Source organism: Lutra lutra, chromosome 8, assembly GCF_902655055.1.
Source record: "Lutra lutra chromosome 8, mLutLut1.2, whole genome shotgun sequence".
Lineage (NCBI taxonomy): Eukaryota > Metazoa > Chordata > Mammalia > Carnivora > Mustelidae > Lutra > Lutra lutra.
Genome location: NC_062285.1, coordinates 129,397,994 through 129,417,390, shown reverse-complemented (window position 1 = coordinate 129,417,390; position 19,397 = coordinate 129,397,994). Strand labels below are relative to the sequence as shown.

General features: G+C 37.5%; 1 protein-coding gene across 2 annotated transcripts in view; it reads right to left on the bottom strand.

The window, feature by feature from the left end:
• Positions 1–2,663: 2,663 nt before the first annotated feature.
• The window catches only part of TMEM263 (transmembrane protein 263), a 17,959-nt gene continuing 1,225 nt past the window's right edge, over positions 2,664–19,397 (bottom strand). The window contains exons 1-3 of one of the 2 annotated variants that reach the window (XM_047739580.1): positions 18,651–18,804; positions 10,481–10,547; positions 2,664–6,410 (exon numbers count right to left, since the gene is read on the bottom strand). In XM_047739580.1, coding sequence (XP_047595536.1) covers positions 6,124–6,410; positions 10,481–10,547; positions 18,651–18,653 — 357 coding nt within the window. In that variant the 5' untranslated portion in view covers positions 18,654–18,804 and the 3' untranslated portion in view covers positions 2,664–6,123. Of the gene's footprint in view, positions 6,411–10,480; positions 10,548–18,650; positions 18,805–19,397 lie in introns of those variants that run through there. The other variant, XM_047739581.1, reaches the window with a different exon arrangement.

Below are 19,397 nucleotides of genomic sequence, written 5' to 3'. Positions count from 1 at the left end.
ATTTATTTTATTTATTTTTTATTTATATAGCACATTTCATCTGGGACACAGACCCTCTTCTTCCTCTCCACCGGCTCTGAAACATCATTATACTGTGGTCTGAAACCTGTAGCTTAGAATTAGCAAACTTCTAATACATTTTTTTTTTAGATAAAGCTGATTTCATCTCTTGGTTGGGATAAATGCGTGTCTTTGAGAATGAAGTACTTCTCATTCGAAAAGAAGAGAGCTTACTTGTGTGTTTAGTTTAAAACAGACCATCTCCTCTCATAGAACTTTTATGTGCATCATTACTTTCCCCATTTTATAGATGAGGAAACGAGCTTAGAGAGGCCTGCCAAGTGATAGGGTCCAGATTTACTGTGATCTGACTTCTGTTCAAACCTGTGACTAGAAAAAGGATTGCTTAGGAGTTGGCATTACGAAAAGCCATATCCTGGTGCGCCCGAGGCGCACAGTAGGTTGGGTGTCAACTCTGATTCAGCTCAGGTCCTGATATGGCTCCAGGCTCAACAGGAAGTCTGCTTGGATATATTCTCCCTCTGCCCTGTCCCCCTCTTGCGCTCTCTTTCTCAAATAAATGTCTTTTTAAAAGAAAAGAAAACCATACCCTTACCTGACATGACAAAGGAGGACCAACAACAAACTTGGGAATTTTTTGTAAAATTCCTTAAATATGAAGTGATCTAATTTATATACATTTGAACTAAGCAGCTTTTTTAGAAAACTGAAAATCTAGGTCTGGCTCTTGAAAGGGAAAATGTGTGATGGTTGGTACCGGTTTTAATAGCATTCCAAATTTCTGTTTCTAAGTCTTGTTCCAACATAAACATTATCCAGATAAAGACTGGCTCACCTTCAGCTGCAGATTTTGAATTTTGTAACAAATAACACCACCGAACAGTTGACTCTTAACACTCCCACCATCTGTGTCCTATGTGTGCATGGCCTTTTTTTAAGTAATGAAAACTCAATTAAAAATACACGCCGTCTTTATTCACTTAGCAAATGCAAGTAACCCTCAGTGTTCAAATCTATTTGGTTCCTGGGGGTAGTGAACAAGTCTCATGTAGCACCTACTAAATGCCGGGCATGTTGTGCTTTAGAATGCTTAGGGCTGAGAACCACCATTTACTGTTCTACAAATGAGGAGATGCAGGCACAGACAGGGTGTCACTTACCCAAAGTTAAACAGGAATGTTCAAGAAAAAGAATGGCAGCAACAGTTGAGGCAGGAGGAGTGTCCCCTGTCCATCTAAGGAAGGGGATTGCATTCTAAGTGTGATGGGAAACCTTCGGAAAGAGTTTAGTTTGCTTGTCCTGACCTAATTATCAGTGGTGTGTTTATCTTCCACTCTCAGAAGTGTCCTAGTTTGGAACATTTATATGGTTACCTTAGTTTTCTTTTATTTTATATTGAGATGCCTACTAGCTGAGCAGAGATGTCAAACGGGCAAATGGCAAAGTCTGGAACCGTGAGGTCAGAACTAGAGATACTCAGGGATCATCTATGTATCTATGATGGTATTTAAAGCTAAGACTCTAAATGAGATTGCCCAGAAATAAATTATGGATTTGTAGTAGTGACTGGCCATGCCTGGAAGGAGTTGACCAAAAGAGGTCTGCCGAGGAAAGAGGGCATGGCCAATAATATTGAATGCCATAGAGAGGTCAACTAAGATACAGATAAGTGAGCAATGGATTTGGCCAAAAAGAAATCACTGGTTGGCCCTATCAGTAGTGACTGGTGCAATGAGAAAAGTAAGAAGGCACCTGGAGGGGGGTGGTGAGAACAGGAGATGACTGAGGCAGAGACTATAAAGTTTTTCAAAAATGCTGCAAAGGGAAGCAGGAAAAGAGAGGTTGTAAGATTAGGCATACTTTTTCTTTAAAGAAAGTAGGACACCTGGTTGGCTCAGTGGGTTAAGCCTCTGCCTTGGGCTCCGGTCATGATCTCGGTCATGATCTCAGGGTCTTGGGATCAAGCCTTGCATCAGGCTCTGCTCAGCGGGGATCCTGCTTCTACCTCTCTCTCTGCCTGCCTCTGCCTACTTGTGATTTCTCTCTGTGTCAAATAAATAAATAAAATCTTAAAAAAAAAGAAAATGCCAGAAGATGTTTATATGCTCATGGATATGACCCAGGAGAGAGAGAGATGGAAAAACTGCAGGATGACTATCCTGCAGGAAGTGAAAGCGGGACTGACTTAGGATCAGAACAGGGATTGTAGTCCTGGGGACGGTTGTGGGCACGTGATGGAATAAGTGGTGTGAGAGGAGAGTTGCTGTCAGGTTGCCTCTTCTGACAAAGGGCAGTAGAATGGGAGGGAGTACTGCAGGAGGGCTGGAAAGAAAAGGAATGAAATGGTGGTTTTGAGGAGTAAGAAAACGAACATAAGGGTATATAAGAAAGTATGGCAGGGTTCAGTGGCCATTAATTTGTAAAAAGCCTATAGTCAGTATATCAGCAAACTTGTGCTCAGGTCCAGGCGTGGAAAACCAGAGGCATTTATGGTTATAGAAATACATTTGTAGCTTACTCTCACCTGACAAGATTAAATTTTTAGAAAATACACACATTCATGACCAAACATGTAACCTACTGACTTTATTTTTCCTTAGACCAAATCCTGTTCCATTAGTTTTTAGCCCTTGAACCTTTTCCCCTAATTTGAAATCTTCAAAGTCAACAATATAGCAAGGAGAGACATCCTTAACATAAAACACTAGAGTCAAATTTTATTTCCTCTATGAAGAAAAGGCTCTAATAACAAAATTATTTCCCTTCAACAGTTCATAATTACACTAAATTCATTTCAATGACAAACGTAATGCGCTGCCAAACTAAGTGGGATTACCTTTAAGACTCCGGAGAGCTCCGGTGAGCCTCGTAAATGAAGCGCACAGTCAGCACTGGCCGCCAACAACGGAATGAAGTGCTAGTTACTGAGTAGCCCCACTTCTGTTTCTGGGTATTAACTGCAGAAGGGATTGACTTGAATTCAAAAGTGATCATGGGAAAATTGCTAACACTGAAAGCCTGTTTCCTATTTGTAAAAAGAGATACTTCTGCGGTACTGATTAAATCAGATGATGTATGGACAGCACCTGGCAGGTAAGTAGACACCTAGTATGTATCAATTTTCTACATTCCTCCAACTGGTTCCCATCTCTCTGAATCACTTCTGTCCAGTGAAGGGTGCAAGTTGGTTCCATAGTTACTTAGGACAGAGTAAAATGCTCCCTACTTCTACATCAGATCCCAAATTGTTAACAAGAATCAGCTGTGGAGGATACTGAACTACAGGCCTGGGCCCCACCTGCAGAGATTCAGAAAGCTGGGATAAAACCTAAAAATCTGCATTTTTAATCTTCATCAGAGTGGACTAAAATGTATTTGCATTTCACTGTCTTGGTATCAAAATACATATTCAAAGATGTTTTGTCATGTTTGTGCATTAGTATCAAAAAAACTGACTACAGTTACTTTCTGAACTATGTAACTAAAAATTTTAATACTGTCCTGTTTTTCCTTTAAATTTCCTTTATTTCCTTAGATCTTTATGAAACATTTCATCTTTTGCAGAACATAGTGTTTATTGACGGATTTATGTATTCTTTTCCCATTCCTTTATACAAAAAAAATTTTATTCAATCACCAATCATCTTCATCTGACATTTCACTAAGTACAGGATTCATAATGCAACATTATTAGATCAGGCATTCAAGTGGGTCACACAAGTTCATCCTCATTGTGCCAAATACCCACTCAAAAGATACACTGAATAACAGATGCCTCCAAGTGTATGTATCAACCTTAGTTTCTTGAAGTGACCCAGTACTGTTCACAGGTCAAACTGCCCATCTACGCAAATACACTGGAGAAGACTCAAGTGTACAACTGTATGTGTCATCAAATGGCAAGTTCACTGCAACAAGAACCTCTGTAATTTAACCGTTCCTTTGTACACTTCTCTGCCATCCTTGCAAAAGCCTCTCCTGAATAAAGTTCTAGTTCAGAGCTAAAATGTACCAGGAGGCTTTTCTGTGGCAGAAATCACAACCATTTTTCCTCAAGCAATTTTAAAGACAAGGTTGAAAATAAATATGCAAGCACACAGTATACTAAAGTCTGTGTTTAGAAATTCAGGTACAAAGCACAGCAGAACCTATGACTATAGAAGATAAATTAGAAATATAAACTAGCAATGAAGCAATCATTTCTTTCAATAGCAGGAAACAAGTTCTCCAATACCATTATTTAGATCACTGTTTAGTGTTCATCAATTAACTCTGGAGTCACTTTTAAAAATCCCTTTTGCTGATTATGACATTTGACCAGATACACCACCCAAAATACCTTAAGTCATAGAGCATGAAATAAATGACCATTTACGATGAACTCAACTTTTCAGTTCTGTATAAAATGGTAGGTTCAAGAACTTTCGCAGGTTTGCTTAAGATCCCTCCTGGTGTTTATGAAAGCTTTTAAAAGTTATGTTCTTATCCATTTGTTGTTCCACATTATTAATATAAAGCTTAGTGGTTCAGAAAGACATTTAAGCCTTGGATGCTAGAGTGATCTGTTTTACGTTCTTAAGGATGTACTGACTGACTTACTCCAGAGCATCACCTCCTTTGCTACACAAACACGCACTTCTGCAAAATGGAGGCAAATTTCCAGACTTAAGTATAAAGAAAACTAAGATTTTCCAGACTTGGATTATAACACTCAGTTAAGAGGAATACCAAATATGTGTGCCACTTTTAAAAATTTTTCATGAAACGGAATATGTAAAAAATGAATTCCAGCTAAGTCATATTCCTTGAGAATGAATGAGACATGATGAGACATGTTAAGAAGACATGACGCACTTTATCATCCACAATCAAAAACTTCAATTCCCTGCCTAAAGTTGACTTGGAAATGGTACAAAGTCTATGACTTCTTTAAGGATTGATTATAAGATAACGTTTTAAAAGCCTATAAACCACTGACAGCACTTGTATACATATCTTACACTCAAAACTAATCTGTGGGGCCCATTTCATTCAATTTCAAAGTTAGCTCCCCCATATTTGTGGCTGCTTTTACTGTGTTTTTTAAAAAGGGGTACTGCTAACATTTTAAGCCATCCTAAAGATAAAACTGATGTGAAGATTTTTTTATATGTGGGATGCTTTAGGTGATTCTTAAGAATTTAAAATTATCTGTTCCTCCTTAATGTGAAACTTCCAAGAGAGCTTATGACCAGCAAAGAAATATTCCTTAGGCACTGTGAGGTGTATTAAAGATGGAGCATGAAACCAGACTGAAATGTAACGTTCGGCTGGTAACTACACTGACAGTTAACAAAACGCCTACAAGCACTACTTTAGCTGCTGAGAGCAAGAAATGCCTTTAACCCACCACTCCTGAGATTCTTAAGAGGGAAAGCTAATTTCACAATTTTTAAAAGAATCCATAGATAGTTCTAAGAACTGCACATGGTTAGGGTATTTAAAAAGATGTTTCATAAGGCATCAATGATTAAATTAATGTAATGCATATCTAACAAAAGATGGTGAACACTCAGTATCATAAAACCATTTACCTCTTCTTTTAAATTTCTCTAATTCCTGCTACTTTTACCAGCTTAAATAAGAAAAGAATGCCTCTTGGCCTAACCAACTATGGTTATAAAAAAAACTAAGACATCTGAAACTATTAGGCACATCAAAGGTACAGTTTATGTAGTTCAAGTTTCCCTTCTTAAGGGGCAAATGAGTTACCTGGCACATTATACATATGGAACTGTAAAGATCATCAACTAAATTCAACTTTCACATTTTTTAGTTAAACTGAAAGACTTATAGTAAATATCAAATATACCATATCTTCAGTTACAACTGAATAAGAGTAACATTTTACCAGATAAAAAGCTGGAATTTAAGTATGAGAAACCTTCATACACTGTGCTAGTATTGGTCTCTTCTTTTTAGACAAAAGCCAGTCATCAATACTTTCAACACAGCAGTTTAGAAGATAAACGTCCAAACAGGTGACTTCGTTGTAGTCCATAATTTAGCAATTCAATGCCACTGGCATCATAATGCTGTGGAGAGCAAGTGTATCTCCATATTTTAGTCAGATTTGTCTTTCTTCTTTCCTGTTAAGGGCACTTTGTTTACAACAGCAGACCCAACAGCTGTAACACCTCCGGCCACAGCAGACACGCCCCCTTTCACCAGCCCTATTCCCATGGAAGGCACAGTTGTAACAGCTGTTTTGGTCACCTCCAGACTCTTCCCACCAATCCAAGCCACACCACCAATGGTGGCACCAACAGCCCCCTTTGTAACACTGAAGATACCGCCAGTCACACGGGACAACATGCCTGGTTGCTGCTGTGGGTGATCTTTCATTGAACCTGGTAAGAAAAAACATGAAGACAGCCAATTTTAAGTCTTTACAAGAGCAGTTCAAATCATTAAGTGTCCTAAGATTTCCTAACAATCAGGAGGTTGTTTTGATAAGACGAACCACATAAATCCAAACCTGATCAAGACACTAAAAACCTCTTCCCTCAAAACTATAGTTGTACATGGTTTTAAAACATCTTGGTCCAATGCTAAGTCTTAGTATCTATGAGAAAAATTGCTTTGGGACTAGATAACTTTCATCAAATAGAATCTAAACTTAAATGTTTCCTTGATTTATAGTTTTGTTGCTGTTAATAAAAATCTTTATATCCCAAAAGGACATGAAAAAATAGGAAGACAAATATATTTAGCCGTCGTTTCCTTGACAGAATTCAATCATCTCTGAAACAACCTTCTTCATTTAAAGCAGTGGTTCTCAAGATATGGCCTGGGACCCCTGGGTATCCACAAGACTATTTCAGGGGCTCTGCAGGATAAAAATGATTTTCATAATAATACTAACACAGGATTTATCTTTTCACTTTCATTCTTTCACATTCATTCACAAGTCTACAGAATTTTCCAGAATCTAAATGATGTGCAGACTAACACAAAAGATGAAACACAGAGCAGCTGTGAGAAACTAGCTCTTTTATTAACCCTAACATTAATGAGATCGCAAAAATTTAAAAACAAGGTCACCCAACCTGTTCAATTTTTTTTTTTTTTTTTTTTTTTGCTTTGGAAAATAGCTGCTTTTCTTTTCTTTTTTTTTTTTTAAAGAGTTTATTTATTTATTTGAGAGAGAGGCAGTGAGAGAGAGCATGAGTGAGGAGAAGGTCAGAGGGAGAAGCAGACTCCCCGTGGAGCTGGGAGCCCGATGCGGGACTCGATCCCGGGACTCCGGAATCATGACCTGAGCCAAAAGCAGTCGTCCAACCAACTGAGCCACCCAGGCGTCCCTGGAAAATAGCTGCTTTTCAAAAACTATGTTAATCACATTAATATGTAATTGGTCTACTAGGGTTTTTCATAAAATATTTAATTTCTCAGTTTTTATTATTTATATGGCAAATATCAATGAAGACACAAGCTTTTAGGGGTCCTCAATTTTTAAAAGTGGAAAAGCCAAAAAGTTTAAGAAACACTAATTTAAATATATGTGGGTGTCTGCTCTATTTGCATTTTAATAATGTATTTAAAGAGCTAATGCTATGTAAAAATAGAATAATTACTTATATCTTAAAATCATGTTACTTACCTAAAATCATTTTTTACAGTGTTGAGAAACTACAGCTATACTTAATACTTTCACCACACCAGTAATTCTTACAGGAGAGAGCATGTCATTTAAATATCTAGTCTGTAAAAACTCCTTTACTCCAGAAAAGGTAATATCAATATGAAAAATTCAGATTTATTTAAGTCATTATTTTGTTCTCTGGTTTGTTTCATTTTGAATAGTAATTCAAATAGGCACGTATATCAAACTTAGGCATAAAATTACAGGAAGATTTCATAAATATTTGCTTGTTATCAACCTCAAACAAACACAGGTCTTTTCTCCTTTGTAATCTAATGATTTAGGCAGCAACAACACATAAGCAATGGTGTTTATATTTTTCTAAACTTTGTGGAAAAATACTTGGTCATGAAACAGTTCAGACTTTTTTTTTATTTTTATTTTTTAAAGATTTTATTTATTTATTTGAGAGAGAGACAGTGAGAGAGCAGAAGACCAGAGGGAGAAGCAAACTCCCCATGGAGCTGCGAGCCTGATGCAGGACTCGATCCTGGGACTCCAGGATCATGACCTGAGCGGAAGGCAGTTGCTTAACCAACTGAGCCACTAGGCACCCAACAATTCAGACTTTAATCACAGAAAAGGTACAACTCACACAAAGAAAAGTAAATTCTTGGGTACACAGGCACAACTAGGACTACCAAAGCTACTAACTCCAAGCAGAATATATCAGAGAAGACAACAATAAGAAACTGGTAATATTTGATGGGAGAAAAAAATTCTAAAAACCGAGCTTTTCTAACACAGCACAAATTTACCTTGATTTTCCTTCCATTGTTTAGAGGTTTTACAAGTATGAAAAGATCAATGGCTCATCAAAATAGCTCAGATATAGCAATGGCTAAATTTATAAAAACCAAATTCTTAATTGAAGCTATTTGAGTAATAAGCATAGTTAATATAAATTTTTAACTAGGGGTGCCTGGGTGACTCAGTTGGTTAAGCAACTGCCTTTGGTTCATGTGATGATCCCATGGTCCTAGGATTGAGCCCCACATCAGACTCTCTGCTTAGCAGGGAGTCTGCTTCTCCCTCTGCGCCCACCCACCCCTGCATGCTTGAGCGCGCACAGGCACTCTCTCTGAAATAAAATTATTTGTTTAAATAAAATTAAAGAGCTGAAATAAAAGACAGGGTATGGAAAAGCATCTGAGTATGTTAATTATAAAATTATAATGAAAAGGCATAATTGGTAATTCTTTTGTAATCAAGGTCACTAACACCAGGAAAAGGAAAAAATCCTGATTTGAGAATAGAACAGATAACTTCTTCATGCTGAATACCTTCATTAGTATTACCTTGCTATGCCAAATTTGGTGCACATGCATTTAATGAAGATGATTTTTCTTAGTCAAAGTAGATAAATATTAATGCTGTTGACACTCTTTAATTAGTGTGCTCTTAATTACCACCATATAAATTATCTGCTCTGCAGACTACTCTGGTTTAGCAGGTTACCATACAAAGACATTACCAAAGCTTTCTCTTCCTTAACAAGCATGCTCCTGAGCAGTCTTTCTCTCTTTCCTGACTTTATCCCTACAAAGTCCTTACTGACTTTCTCATTAAGCCCTAACTTTTCAACACTCTAGAGTTCTAGACCTAAAAAATAAGTCAAGAAAACAGCTGAACTAATAATTTTCCAGGATATTCTTCCACCAAACTAAAATTAATCACCTAGTTACCACCATCTTCTTTCAGGGTTAAGTACAAACTTTTCATTGTGTTTTCCTAACAATTTCATTTTTGTCTACCAGCTTGGACAGTGGGTAACTGAAAAGAAAATAAAATACCCAATCACAACTTCCAGCTCTTCCCTCTTCCCAGAGATACTAGTATGCCTGCAACTCCAGTACGGTCTGCTGGCCATTTCATCCCTTAGTCTTCATTTTGATTTTCTATCTGACCGATTAGGACTGTCCTGTACAAACATGCAGTTGTTGAAGGAAATTACTATTTGGTTTAAGTTGAAAAATGTTCTACACCAAAACCACAAACAGAAAATGCCTGCAGTCATTTTCTGTATATAGCCAAGACAGTCACATATGCAGTTAGCATTTCCAATGATTTTTGAAGTCTAAGTAAGAAGAGGACTCGTGATGTCACAATTTTCAAACTAAAAGAGAATTTAAATTAAGCAGACCCTAAGACCATGTATTACTATAGGAAGAAGAACTACCAAGGATAAATAACAGCTTAATAACAAATTTCAAGTGGCTCTTGAATTGAGTTTTTGTATGCATTACGTGAAAAATTAAACATGGTCCATCCTTCCTCTGCACCCCATACCCATTCTTTTTTTTTTAAGATTTTATTTATTTATTTGACAGACAAAGATCACAAGTAGGCAGAGAGGCAGACAGAGAGAGGAGGAAGCAGGCTCCCTGCTGAGCAGAGAGCCCAATGCGGGGCTCGATCCCAGGACCCCAAGATCATGACCTGAGCCGAAGGCAGAGTCTTTAACCCACTGAGCCACCCAGGCGCCCCCCCATACCCATTCTTTACAAATGAAAGAATACTCTAACTTGTGAAATGGTCTTAATAAAAGAGTAGCAAAAGAACAGATCTTATATAATAAAACTGTTGCATGGTGTCCCCATTCAGCAATATATATGCTTTCATCTTACAAGCTAAAAGTGTTTATCTTCAATTACTTTTGGAACATCTTTACTGACAAGATAAACAGACTGTTACTTTAAATTTAATAAAAACAATCAGAATTTTAATTTAGTAGGGCCTTTGTTTTCATTCTTAGTATGTCAGATGCATACTTACCTTCTGGTGGTTCATCACTAAGGTATGATGGGAGTTCTTGATTTTTATCTGCCTGATTCATGATCTCCTAAAAAACATATACACATTTCATTGTAATGTCAACCTGTGAGATGACCACTTAGCAAATGCTAAATTAAGACTTAATCAACTTTATTCAGATAAACATTTTAAAACACTTGTCACAAAACTACATCTTATTTTTCTCCTAGTTTGTGGTATTTAAGAAACACTTTTACTTATAATAGAAGACAATATAAATCTTATCTCAAACACCAACCAAAGAGTAACAAGCATAGTACAAGCTTTCCTATGTTGTTACTACTGCTTACTAATTGAAAGAAAGTTGGAAAGTCAGGGCTGGTAGACAAAAATCTTAAGTGCTTCCTCCTACAGAGTATTGGTTAACTTAACTGTAATTTATTTTACAACAGACTTAGAGAAAACCTGTATTATGACTAAAAAACATGTTTTATCTTAGAGAAAACCTGTATTATGACTAAAAAACATGTTTTATCTGAAAATTTTCTAAAAATCATGATGTCCTTCTATAAAGATGACATCATCAATCTGAATCATTAAGAGATGGATTCTGATTACTTTTTGTTTTTAGAACTCTTACAAACACAGGTAGCAAAAGAACTCAAAATGTATGAAAAAATACATATGTGATTACCTCCTTAGTACAAGTAGTAAAGGAACCTAAGAAATGAAATAAGCTACACTGGGATGAAAAAAACATAAACTTTCTTTTCCCAATTCCCTTTCCTGTCTTGAAATTTTTGTTTTTATATTCACTTGACTAAGAAAAGATTAAAACAAGATTGGAATACTAGTAGTCCAATACTACAAGTATTAGAATCCTACTTAACAAATTTAAAACAAAATATGCAGAAATCCCGGACCGAATATGCATGTCCCTTCCTAATGAAAAACTCCCGTGGAGCCACGTTCTTCCCTACTGAACTGTTAATTCCAAAAGAAGATACTGTTTAGCTTGTTCCCTACTATGTTCCCAGGATCTGTATACCGTACACATACAAATCCAGATTATCTAGCTGATCAACCAATCAACAGATGCTACTATGTCATGTACAGAAATATAGAGAAATTATATACGCACATACATCTTACATATGTTAACTGGACTTTAAAAACAGGTGTGATGGGGAGGGGGCGCCTTGCTGGCTCAGTCTGTAGAGCATGTGACTCTTGACCGAAGGGTCATGAGTTCAAGCCCCACACTGGTCATAAGGCTTATTTAAAAAACAGGTGTGACAGCAATTGCCTACATTTCAAAAGTGCCTTTCTGTATATATCCCACAAATCCCAACTAAAAGACTTACCTTTTCCTAATTCAGAATCCCTTTAAAAGGTTAATTTTGCCACATATATCTTGTAATTTAAAAGACCACCATTTTATTTATTTTTTAAAGATTTTATTTATTTATTTATTTGTCAGAAAGAGAGAGAGAGAAAGCACACAAGCAGGCAGAGAGGCAGGCAGAGGCGGAGAGAGAGGCAGGCTCCCCACTGAGCAAGGAGCCCGATTCAGGACTCGATCCCAGGACCATGGGATCATGACCTGAGCCAAAGGCAGCGGCTTAACCCACTGAGCCACCCAGGCATCCCAAAGACCACCATTTTAAAGGATGGGTGCTGCTTCATAAAAGACATATGCAAATTCATTTATATAATATGAATTGACTTTATCCTTCTATGGGTAGGCAAAGGAGGGCCATGACAGTAACACTGTCTGAGCTGCGCTTTAAGAAGCTAACAGAAGCAAGAACAGATGAGGAAGGTGGGGCGCCTGCGTCGCTCAGTTGGTTAAGTGGCTAACTCTTGATTTCCGCTCAGGTCATGGTCTTGGTGACATGGGATCGAGCCCCGTGTCTGGCTCTGCGCTCGGTGCATCTGCTTGAGATCTTCTCTCTCCCTCCGTTCCCTCCTCCCTGCCACCCACCTCATGCTTGCTCTCCTTCTAAAATAAATTAAAATAAATAAATAAATAAAAAGAACATATGAAGGACAGAGAGATTAAACACAGTAAGGGGCTGCTTTAGAAGTTCAGTGAGATACAGTAATAGTTTGAGCCCTGCCAGTTTTTCCTGTATAAATAAATGGGCAAAAATCCAGGAGTCAACCTTGACTTCCCCCCCCCTTTTTTTTTTTACATTCCTATCTAATCATCGGTAAATTCTGCTGCCTAAATAAATACAGAATACAACCACTTCTCATCACCTCTACTGCTACCACTTTCAATTAAACTATCATTTCTCTTACTTGGGCTGCTACAAAGTCTCTTAACTGGCCTCTGAGCCTCCACCTTTGCTCTTCCTCGGGTCTAGCCATGTCACACTCTGCTTAAACCCCTACAACTGCTTCCTGTTTTGTTCAGAATAAAATCCAGAGTTGAGGCCTGACATCTAACACTCTGATGTTAACATTCTGCCTCTCTCTCATACCAGTCTACCAACCCGGGTTTCCCTGCTCACCCTTCTCCTGAAAGGCTCTTCCCCAAGTGTTCATGGCTTGCTTCCTTACTTCCCTTCAGATCTTTATGTGAACGTCCCCTAACAGAGATCTTCCCAGATCACTAGATTTGCACCCTCCTACTCCCTTCCCTATCATTTTCACCTAACCCGGATCAATTTTCTTCAGTGCTCATACTTTCACTTTATATATAAAGTATTTATATATAAACACATAGGTTTACTTTGTGTCTCCTATAATTAGAATGTAAGCTCCATGAGAACAAGGCTTGGTTTTGCTGCATCCCCAGAGCCTTTTTCAATGCCAGATGCATGGCAGACAAATAACTGAATTTTTTTTTTTAAGATTTTATTTTTTTTATTTATTTGACAGAGAGAGATCACAAGCAGGCAGAGAGGCAGGCAGAGAGAGAGGAGGAAGCAGGCTCCCTGCCGAGCAGAGAGCCCGATGCAGGGCTCAATCCCAGGACTCTGAGATCATGACCTGAGCCGAAGGCAGCAGCTTAACCCACTGAGCCACCCAGGCGCCCCCAAATAACTGAATTTTTTATGAAGGAGAACAGAGCCTGGATATTAATATGAGATAAAAGGAAATTGCAGGATGGAAAATTTCTAGCATGAGCATAAAGACAAGGGACAGTGGACAAGAAACCACTTCTGAGAAAAGATGAACGACTTTTAAAATTTTTATTTTATTGTGCTAAGAATACTTAACATGAGATCTACCCTCAAAAATAGAAGTGTACATTGCTGTTGACTACACATATGATGAAAGGACCTTTTTTGGGAACAGCTGGATTTCAAATGCCTTTGGGGCATCTACATGACATGTTTAGGAGGCAACTGGATTTAAGGAGTCTGAAACTCAGCTTGAAGTCTGAGTTAGAGTTGAGGCCCTGTAAGTGGTATGAAGTGATAGTGACAAATGTGGGGGATGGGTGATATGATCAAGGAAAAGAATGAAGGGAGAAATAGACTGATAACCTTAACTGGACCGCTCATATTTAAGAGCTGAGTGAAAGAGAAGCCAGCAAAAGCAAACAAAATACAAAATACATCTGAAAAATGTACAAATGTACAAATGACTACAGCCTCAGAGAAGGCAAGAGACGAATTTATAAGCTTCCTAGAGACACACAATGCAGACATTAAGATAATTTATGAAGACCAAATACTATGGGGAAATGCTAATGTTATATTCAGAGAATATAAAAGGCATATATTATATAACCCAGTTTTTTTAATGCATATGAAAAGACTTTAAAAACGAAATATACCAAAATGTTGACAAAGACTGCCACTAGGAGGTAGAAATATATAGCAAGAGAAGAGACAGAGAGAGAGAGCACGCTACAGAGACAAAGAAATCTCTTATTTATGTAAATCTATATGTAGTTATATATGTAAATCTATATATATATTTATATATATATATAATACATATACAAATATGTATTTAACATCTATATTTTAAGTTTCTACCATAAACATGTATTGCTTTCATACCTAAAGAAAATTATATATTTTTAAGCCTTAGAAATCAGTGATATTCATTAAAGGGTATTTCCGAAGATTTAGCAGTTCATCTACCTAGTTCTTATCCTAGTTTTTTTTAGTTTTTTATCCTCAAATCAAGGTTATCTGAAAAAAAAAAAAAAAAAACTTAAATCACAAAATGCTGATTTGAAGAAAAGGACATTGGGTTTAATTCTCAGTTATGTCCTTAGTAAGAAAACCCTGACAAAGAGCCTTATGCAAGCTATTTAGTACACTGTACTGCACTGTAAAGAAATTATCTACTGCATCACTTGATAGCTCTGATAGGAAGCTCCACATAAGAAGTTTCTTTAACAGTATTCAGAAAAACTTTTGTTTCCGCAACAGATTCAGAACGCTTTCTTCTCTTTGAGAGCTATGCACTTTCCTATTTATTTATTTTTTTTTTTTTTAAAGATTTTACTTATTTATTTCACAGAGAGAGATCACAAGTAGGCAGAGAGGCAGGCAGAGAGAGAGAGAGAAAGAAAGAGAGAGAGAGAGAGGGAGGGAGGAGGAAGCAGGTTCTCCGCTGAGCAGAGAGCCCGATGCGGGACTCGATCCCAGGATCCTGAGATCATGACCTGAGCCGAAGGCAGCGGCTTAACCCACTGAGCCACCCAGGCGCCCCTGCACTTTCCTATTTAAAAGAAAGATGTAGGGGCGCCTGGGTGGCTCAGTGGGTTAAGCCGCTGCCTTCGGCTCAGGTCATGATCCCAGGTCCTGGGTTCGAGCCCCACATCGGGCTTTCTGCTCAGCAGGGAGCCTGCTTCCTCCTCTCTCTCTGCCTGCCTCTCTGCCTACTTGTGATTTCTCTCTGTCAAATAAATAAATAAAATCTTTAAAAGAAAGATGTGATATCTTCCTTTTCCCTTTGGCTTCCAGGAAGCTTACAGGTAAAATCATAACTTACTTGGGCAGGTTCCTGAAGCCTGCCTAGTTGTCCAATTTTCCCCCAACTCCATATCTCAAGATCCCCGCTCTCACTGCTATTCTCCCTGGTTGGTTTGCAATCTGAGTATCTTATTTACAATCTTAACATTTTGTTAGAATATGATTTTGTTGTAAGCTGACACAGAGTATTTGTGGAATAAGTGGGATAAAATTATCATCTGTATCTACGTTAATTTTAAGCAACACAAGGAAAGATACATACCAATACATGGTCCAAATTATTGGTTTAAAATAAAAAAGAATACTTTAAGCTAGAATTGTGCTTTCCAAATGTTTTTAAGAGAAAGCAGTAGTACACCAGAGGCTTCAAGAACCACAGGAGAGAAGATGAAGCATGCATTTTACTACACAGTAATTTAAAATACTTTTTGTGTTTAAATATACACTAATTAAAAAGATAACTGAAAAGTGCTTGGGAGTTTTTTAGAATAACCAGACTCTCAAGAAATTTCCTTATTGCTTGGAATTTCTTCAGGATATACTCTCAGATTTACCACTTCTCTCTTCCCAGCCCACAACACTCCCACCCCCATTCCCCATGAATTTATTCTGCTCTTAAGTTAGATGTACTTTTGGCAGAAGAGTTTGAAATGTAGGAATCTAGATACTATTATACAGAAATATCCACAGACACATTTAATATTGTTAGTGATAGCTGCCAAAGGATTATCAATAAGCAGAAAAAAAAGAAAATGTGGAGTCCTGCCAGGCTAGAAGCAGAGCTACCAAGAACAGAGGAACTTGCTATTAGAGGGCTCTGAAGTTCTAAGAGGCCACAGGGATTGATTTTTGTTTTGATGATATATTTTTTAATGTCTGAGTTTCTTTCTTTTTTTTTTTTTTTTTTTAATTTATTTGTCAGAGAGAGGGAGAGCGAGCGAGCACAGGCAGACAGAATGGCAGGCAGAGGCAGAGGGAGAAGCAGGCTCCCAGCTGAGCAAGGAGCCCGATGCGGGACTCGATCCCAGGACGCTGGGATCATGACCTGAGCCGAAGGCAGCTGCTCAACCAACTGAGCCACCCAGGCGTCCCAATGTCTGAGTTTCTTGTACATCACTGGTGTTTACAGCAAGTACGAAGTATTAAAATTCCTCCAGAACTCAGAGTGTTAATAAAAATTTTGTAAAAGTGCAAGTATTTGGAATATTGTTTTCTAAATTCCCAGTTTGATCATAAGGCATCAAATACCTTGTAGAAAGTATTTTTGCTAAAATTCTTAACTATCTGTAAAGCCACCTGCACTTTTTACTCAGATAAATCACTCCCAGCCCCTTTACAGATATATGTGCCGAACTTTGAGTGATATTACCTCTTTACAGGTACTACCACTTTATCACTAAGGAGAAATTATTTTTTATATTACCACCTTGTATATTATCATCACTACAGTGGTCTTGTTTCTTTTAAATTGTGAATTCTAAAACAAACGCACTTCTAATCTCTTAAAACTGGGAAAGATAAATAATCTGCTTGTAAAATTTAGAAGTATACACATGGAGACAAGTAATAATGGCAGGAAAAGTGTCAAAATGACTGTTTAAATGTTACCCTTAAACAAAATTATCTCATTCTATGCAAACCATTTGCCCTAAACTCACTGAATTATTAGTTCAATATATAGGTGGGTCCCTACTGTGTGCCAGCCACCCTGTCAGGCTCTGAGATTTCAGCGTGATTCAGCACACATAGGACTTCTATAAACCAATTTACCCAAAGGGGACACATTTTCTTGGCATTTATTAATTTATTTCATGCAAAACCCCAAAAATTATCTGCTTTCTAGGAATTCATAATATACGTAAGTTTCTATTTAAAAAGTACCTTTTTAAGGAAGGCAATAAAAACAGAAAACAGCCTTTATGGGGAACCTGGGTGGCTCAGTTGGTTAAGTGTCTATCTTTGGCTCAGGTCATGATCCCAGCGTCCTGGGATGGAGCCCCGCCCTCATCGGGCTCCCTGCTCTGCAGGAGCCTGCTTCTCCCTCTCCCACTCCCCCTGCTTTTGTTCCCTCTCTTGACGTTTCTCTCTCCATCATATAAATAAATCTTTAAAAAAATTTTTAAATAAAAAATAAAAACAGAAAACAGCCTTTAGATCAGGACAAATAACTGAACTACTTCTATGGACATAAATCAGTTTTACCACTTGGTCCTAACATGTGAACAAATTTAGAATACCAACTAAAACTGGTTGTATCTTTTTAAGAAATTGTGAAATGTGAAAGACTTCTTTGCTGTAGACTAAAATTCGCCAGTAGTTACTTTAGGCATTTTAGGCCAAGGAGAAATAATTCTTGTCCTGTACAACGGTATCATAGATATAGCAGCTGGCAAATATATTGAGCAAGGATTAATAACAACACTATTCCCTAGAGGGTAATTTCTTCCAATAATAGAAATAAGTAAACAAATGCCTCTTAGGAACCTTTTTTTTTTTTTAAAGGAAAACAGATGAATCAGTGTTGTTTGTGGATATCTACATTTGACACATCAAGTTTTCATTAATGGCGAAAACAAATTTGAAAACAGTATACAAATTTGCCTATGGATAAACACCCCCTTTTGTACTAAAGGAAGTTAAACAGCACTAACACATTATATGAAGCCTAACTACAAAATACACTACACAACAGTTTACCTTCAAAGCCATTTCAAAAACCTACTATTAAATAGTAAGTGCCAATTTCCCATAAGAAAAAGACTATAAATGAATTAGCTAAATTCTTCTACACATTCTATATATAGGAACTTTGCCACATCCTCACTCTCGTTTTTAGCTTCTTTGCCAAATAACTACTAAGAGTTTCAAAATACATTTATACAGAACTTTAACAGATAACACTAACAGGCAGTGTATATTAAAACACCAGCTTACTGTGTTTAGGCTTCTCTAGTTAACCAACTATCCTGAACAGGCTGCTTTTAAACAAAGCCCGCCCATTAAATCAACAGAAAGCAGGCTACAAGAAATGCACTGAATCTGGCAGGGAAGAAAAAGTAATCTGTCAGTAAAGCTTTTAAGGGACCACCTTAGGGACAGTAACAACTGACAGTATCAAAATGACAACTTTTTAAGTGTTGCCTTGAAATGAAACATTAAGCAGAATTACAATAAGCTAAGATAACCAGTATACCAGTAATCTTCACCAAATTATACCTCATTAGTTCAACAGATATTTGTGTCCCTACCATGTCATCAGACACTGTGTTAGGCACTGAGGTTGTAACTAGAACAAGCAGGCGAAGGCCTCACTCTGAAGGGAGTTTATATGTAATCCAGTGAGCTATCTTCAGGAAGTAGCAAAAACAGCAAGTACTCAGTGACTGAAACAAAGACAGGTAAAGATTTTCCTTTAGTTAAACACACACACACAGAAATTTTCTATCTATCCTTAAACTTTTCTAACAATATTCTCTATATATAGACATATTTTTATTGAACTTGGTTTCTGGTCCATCTGCCATAACATAGACTAAAGAAATGAAAGCAGGGGGAAAAAAAAAGTCAAGACAGTGCATTTAAGTTTATTAAACATTACTTCCCTAGTTCTTTGCAAAAGCAGGCATGGCCACATACATGCAAACACGGACCTGTTGATGTGGTATCAGTATTCCTGGGAGCCCTTTAGAGCACCCACACCAGTGTATGTTCTAAAGGTTAAACAATCGCATATAGCAGATAAAGCATTTTCATTTGGAATTAGCACAAGTGTTCACAAGAGCGTAATAAATAACTCTCCACTTTAGGTGTTTCTAAACGTTTCCCATTGGTCCCTTCTTCCCCCACTAATCTCTTTAGTCACTGCAAGTCTTTTTCTTTTTTTCTTTAGCAGAGGGAGTGACGTGGCAGGAGAGGCAGAAAATGACCCTGGAGAAGCCGTGACTAGGGCCAAGCTCAGCACCTCCTCCCTCTGCTCCACGTTGTATACCCAGCAC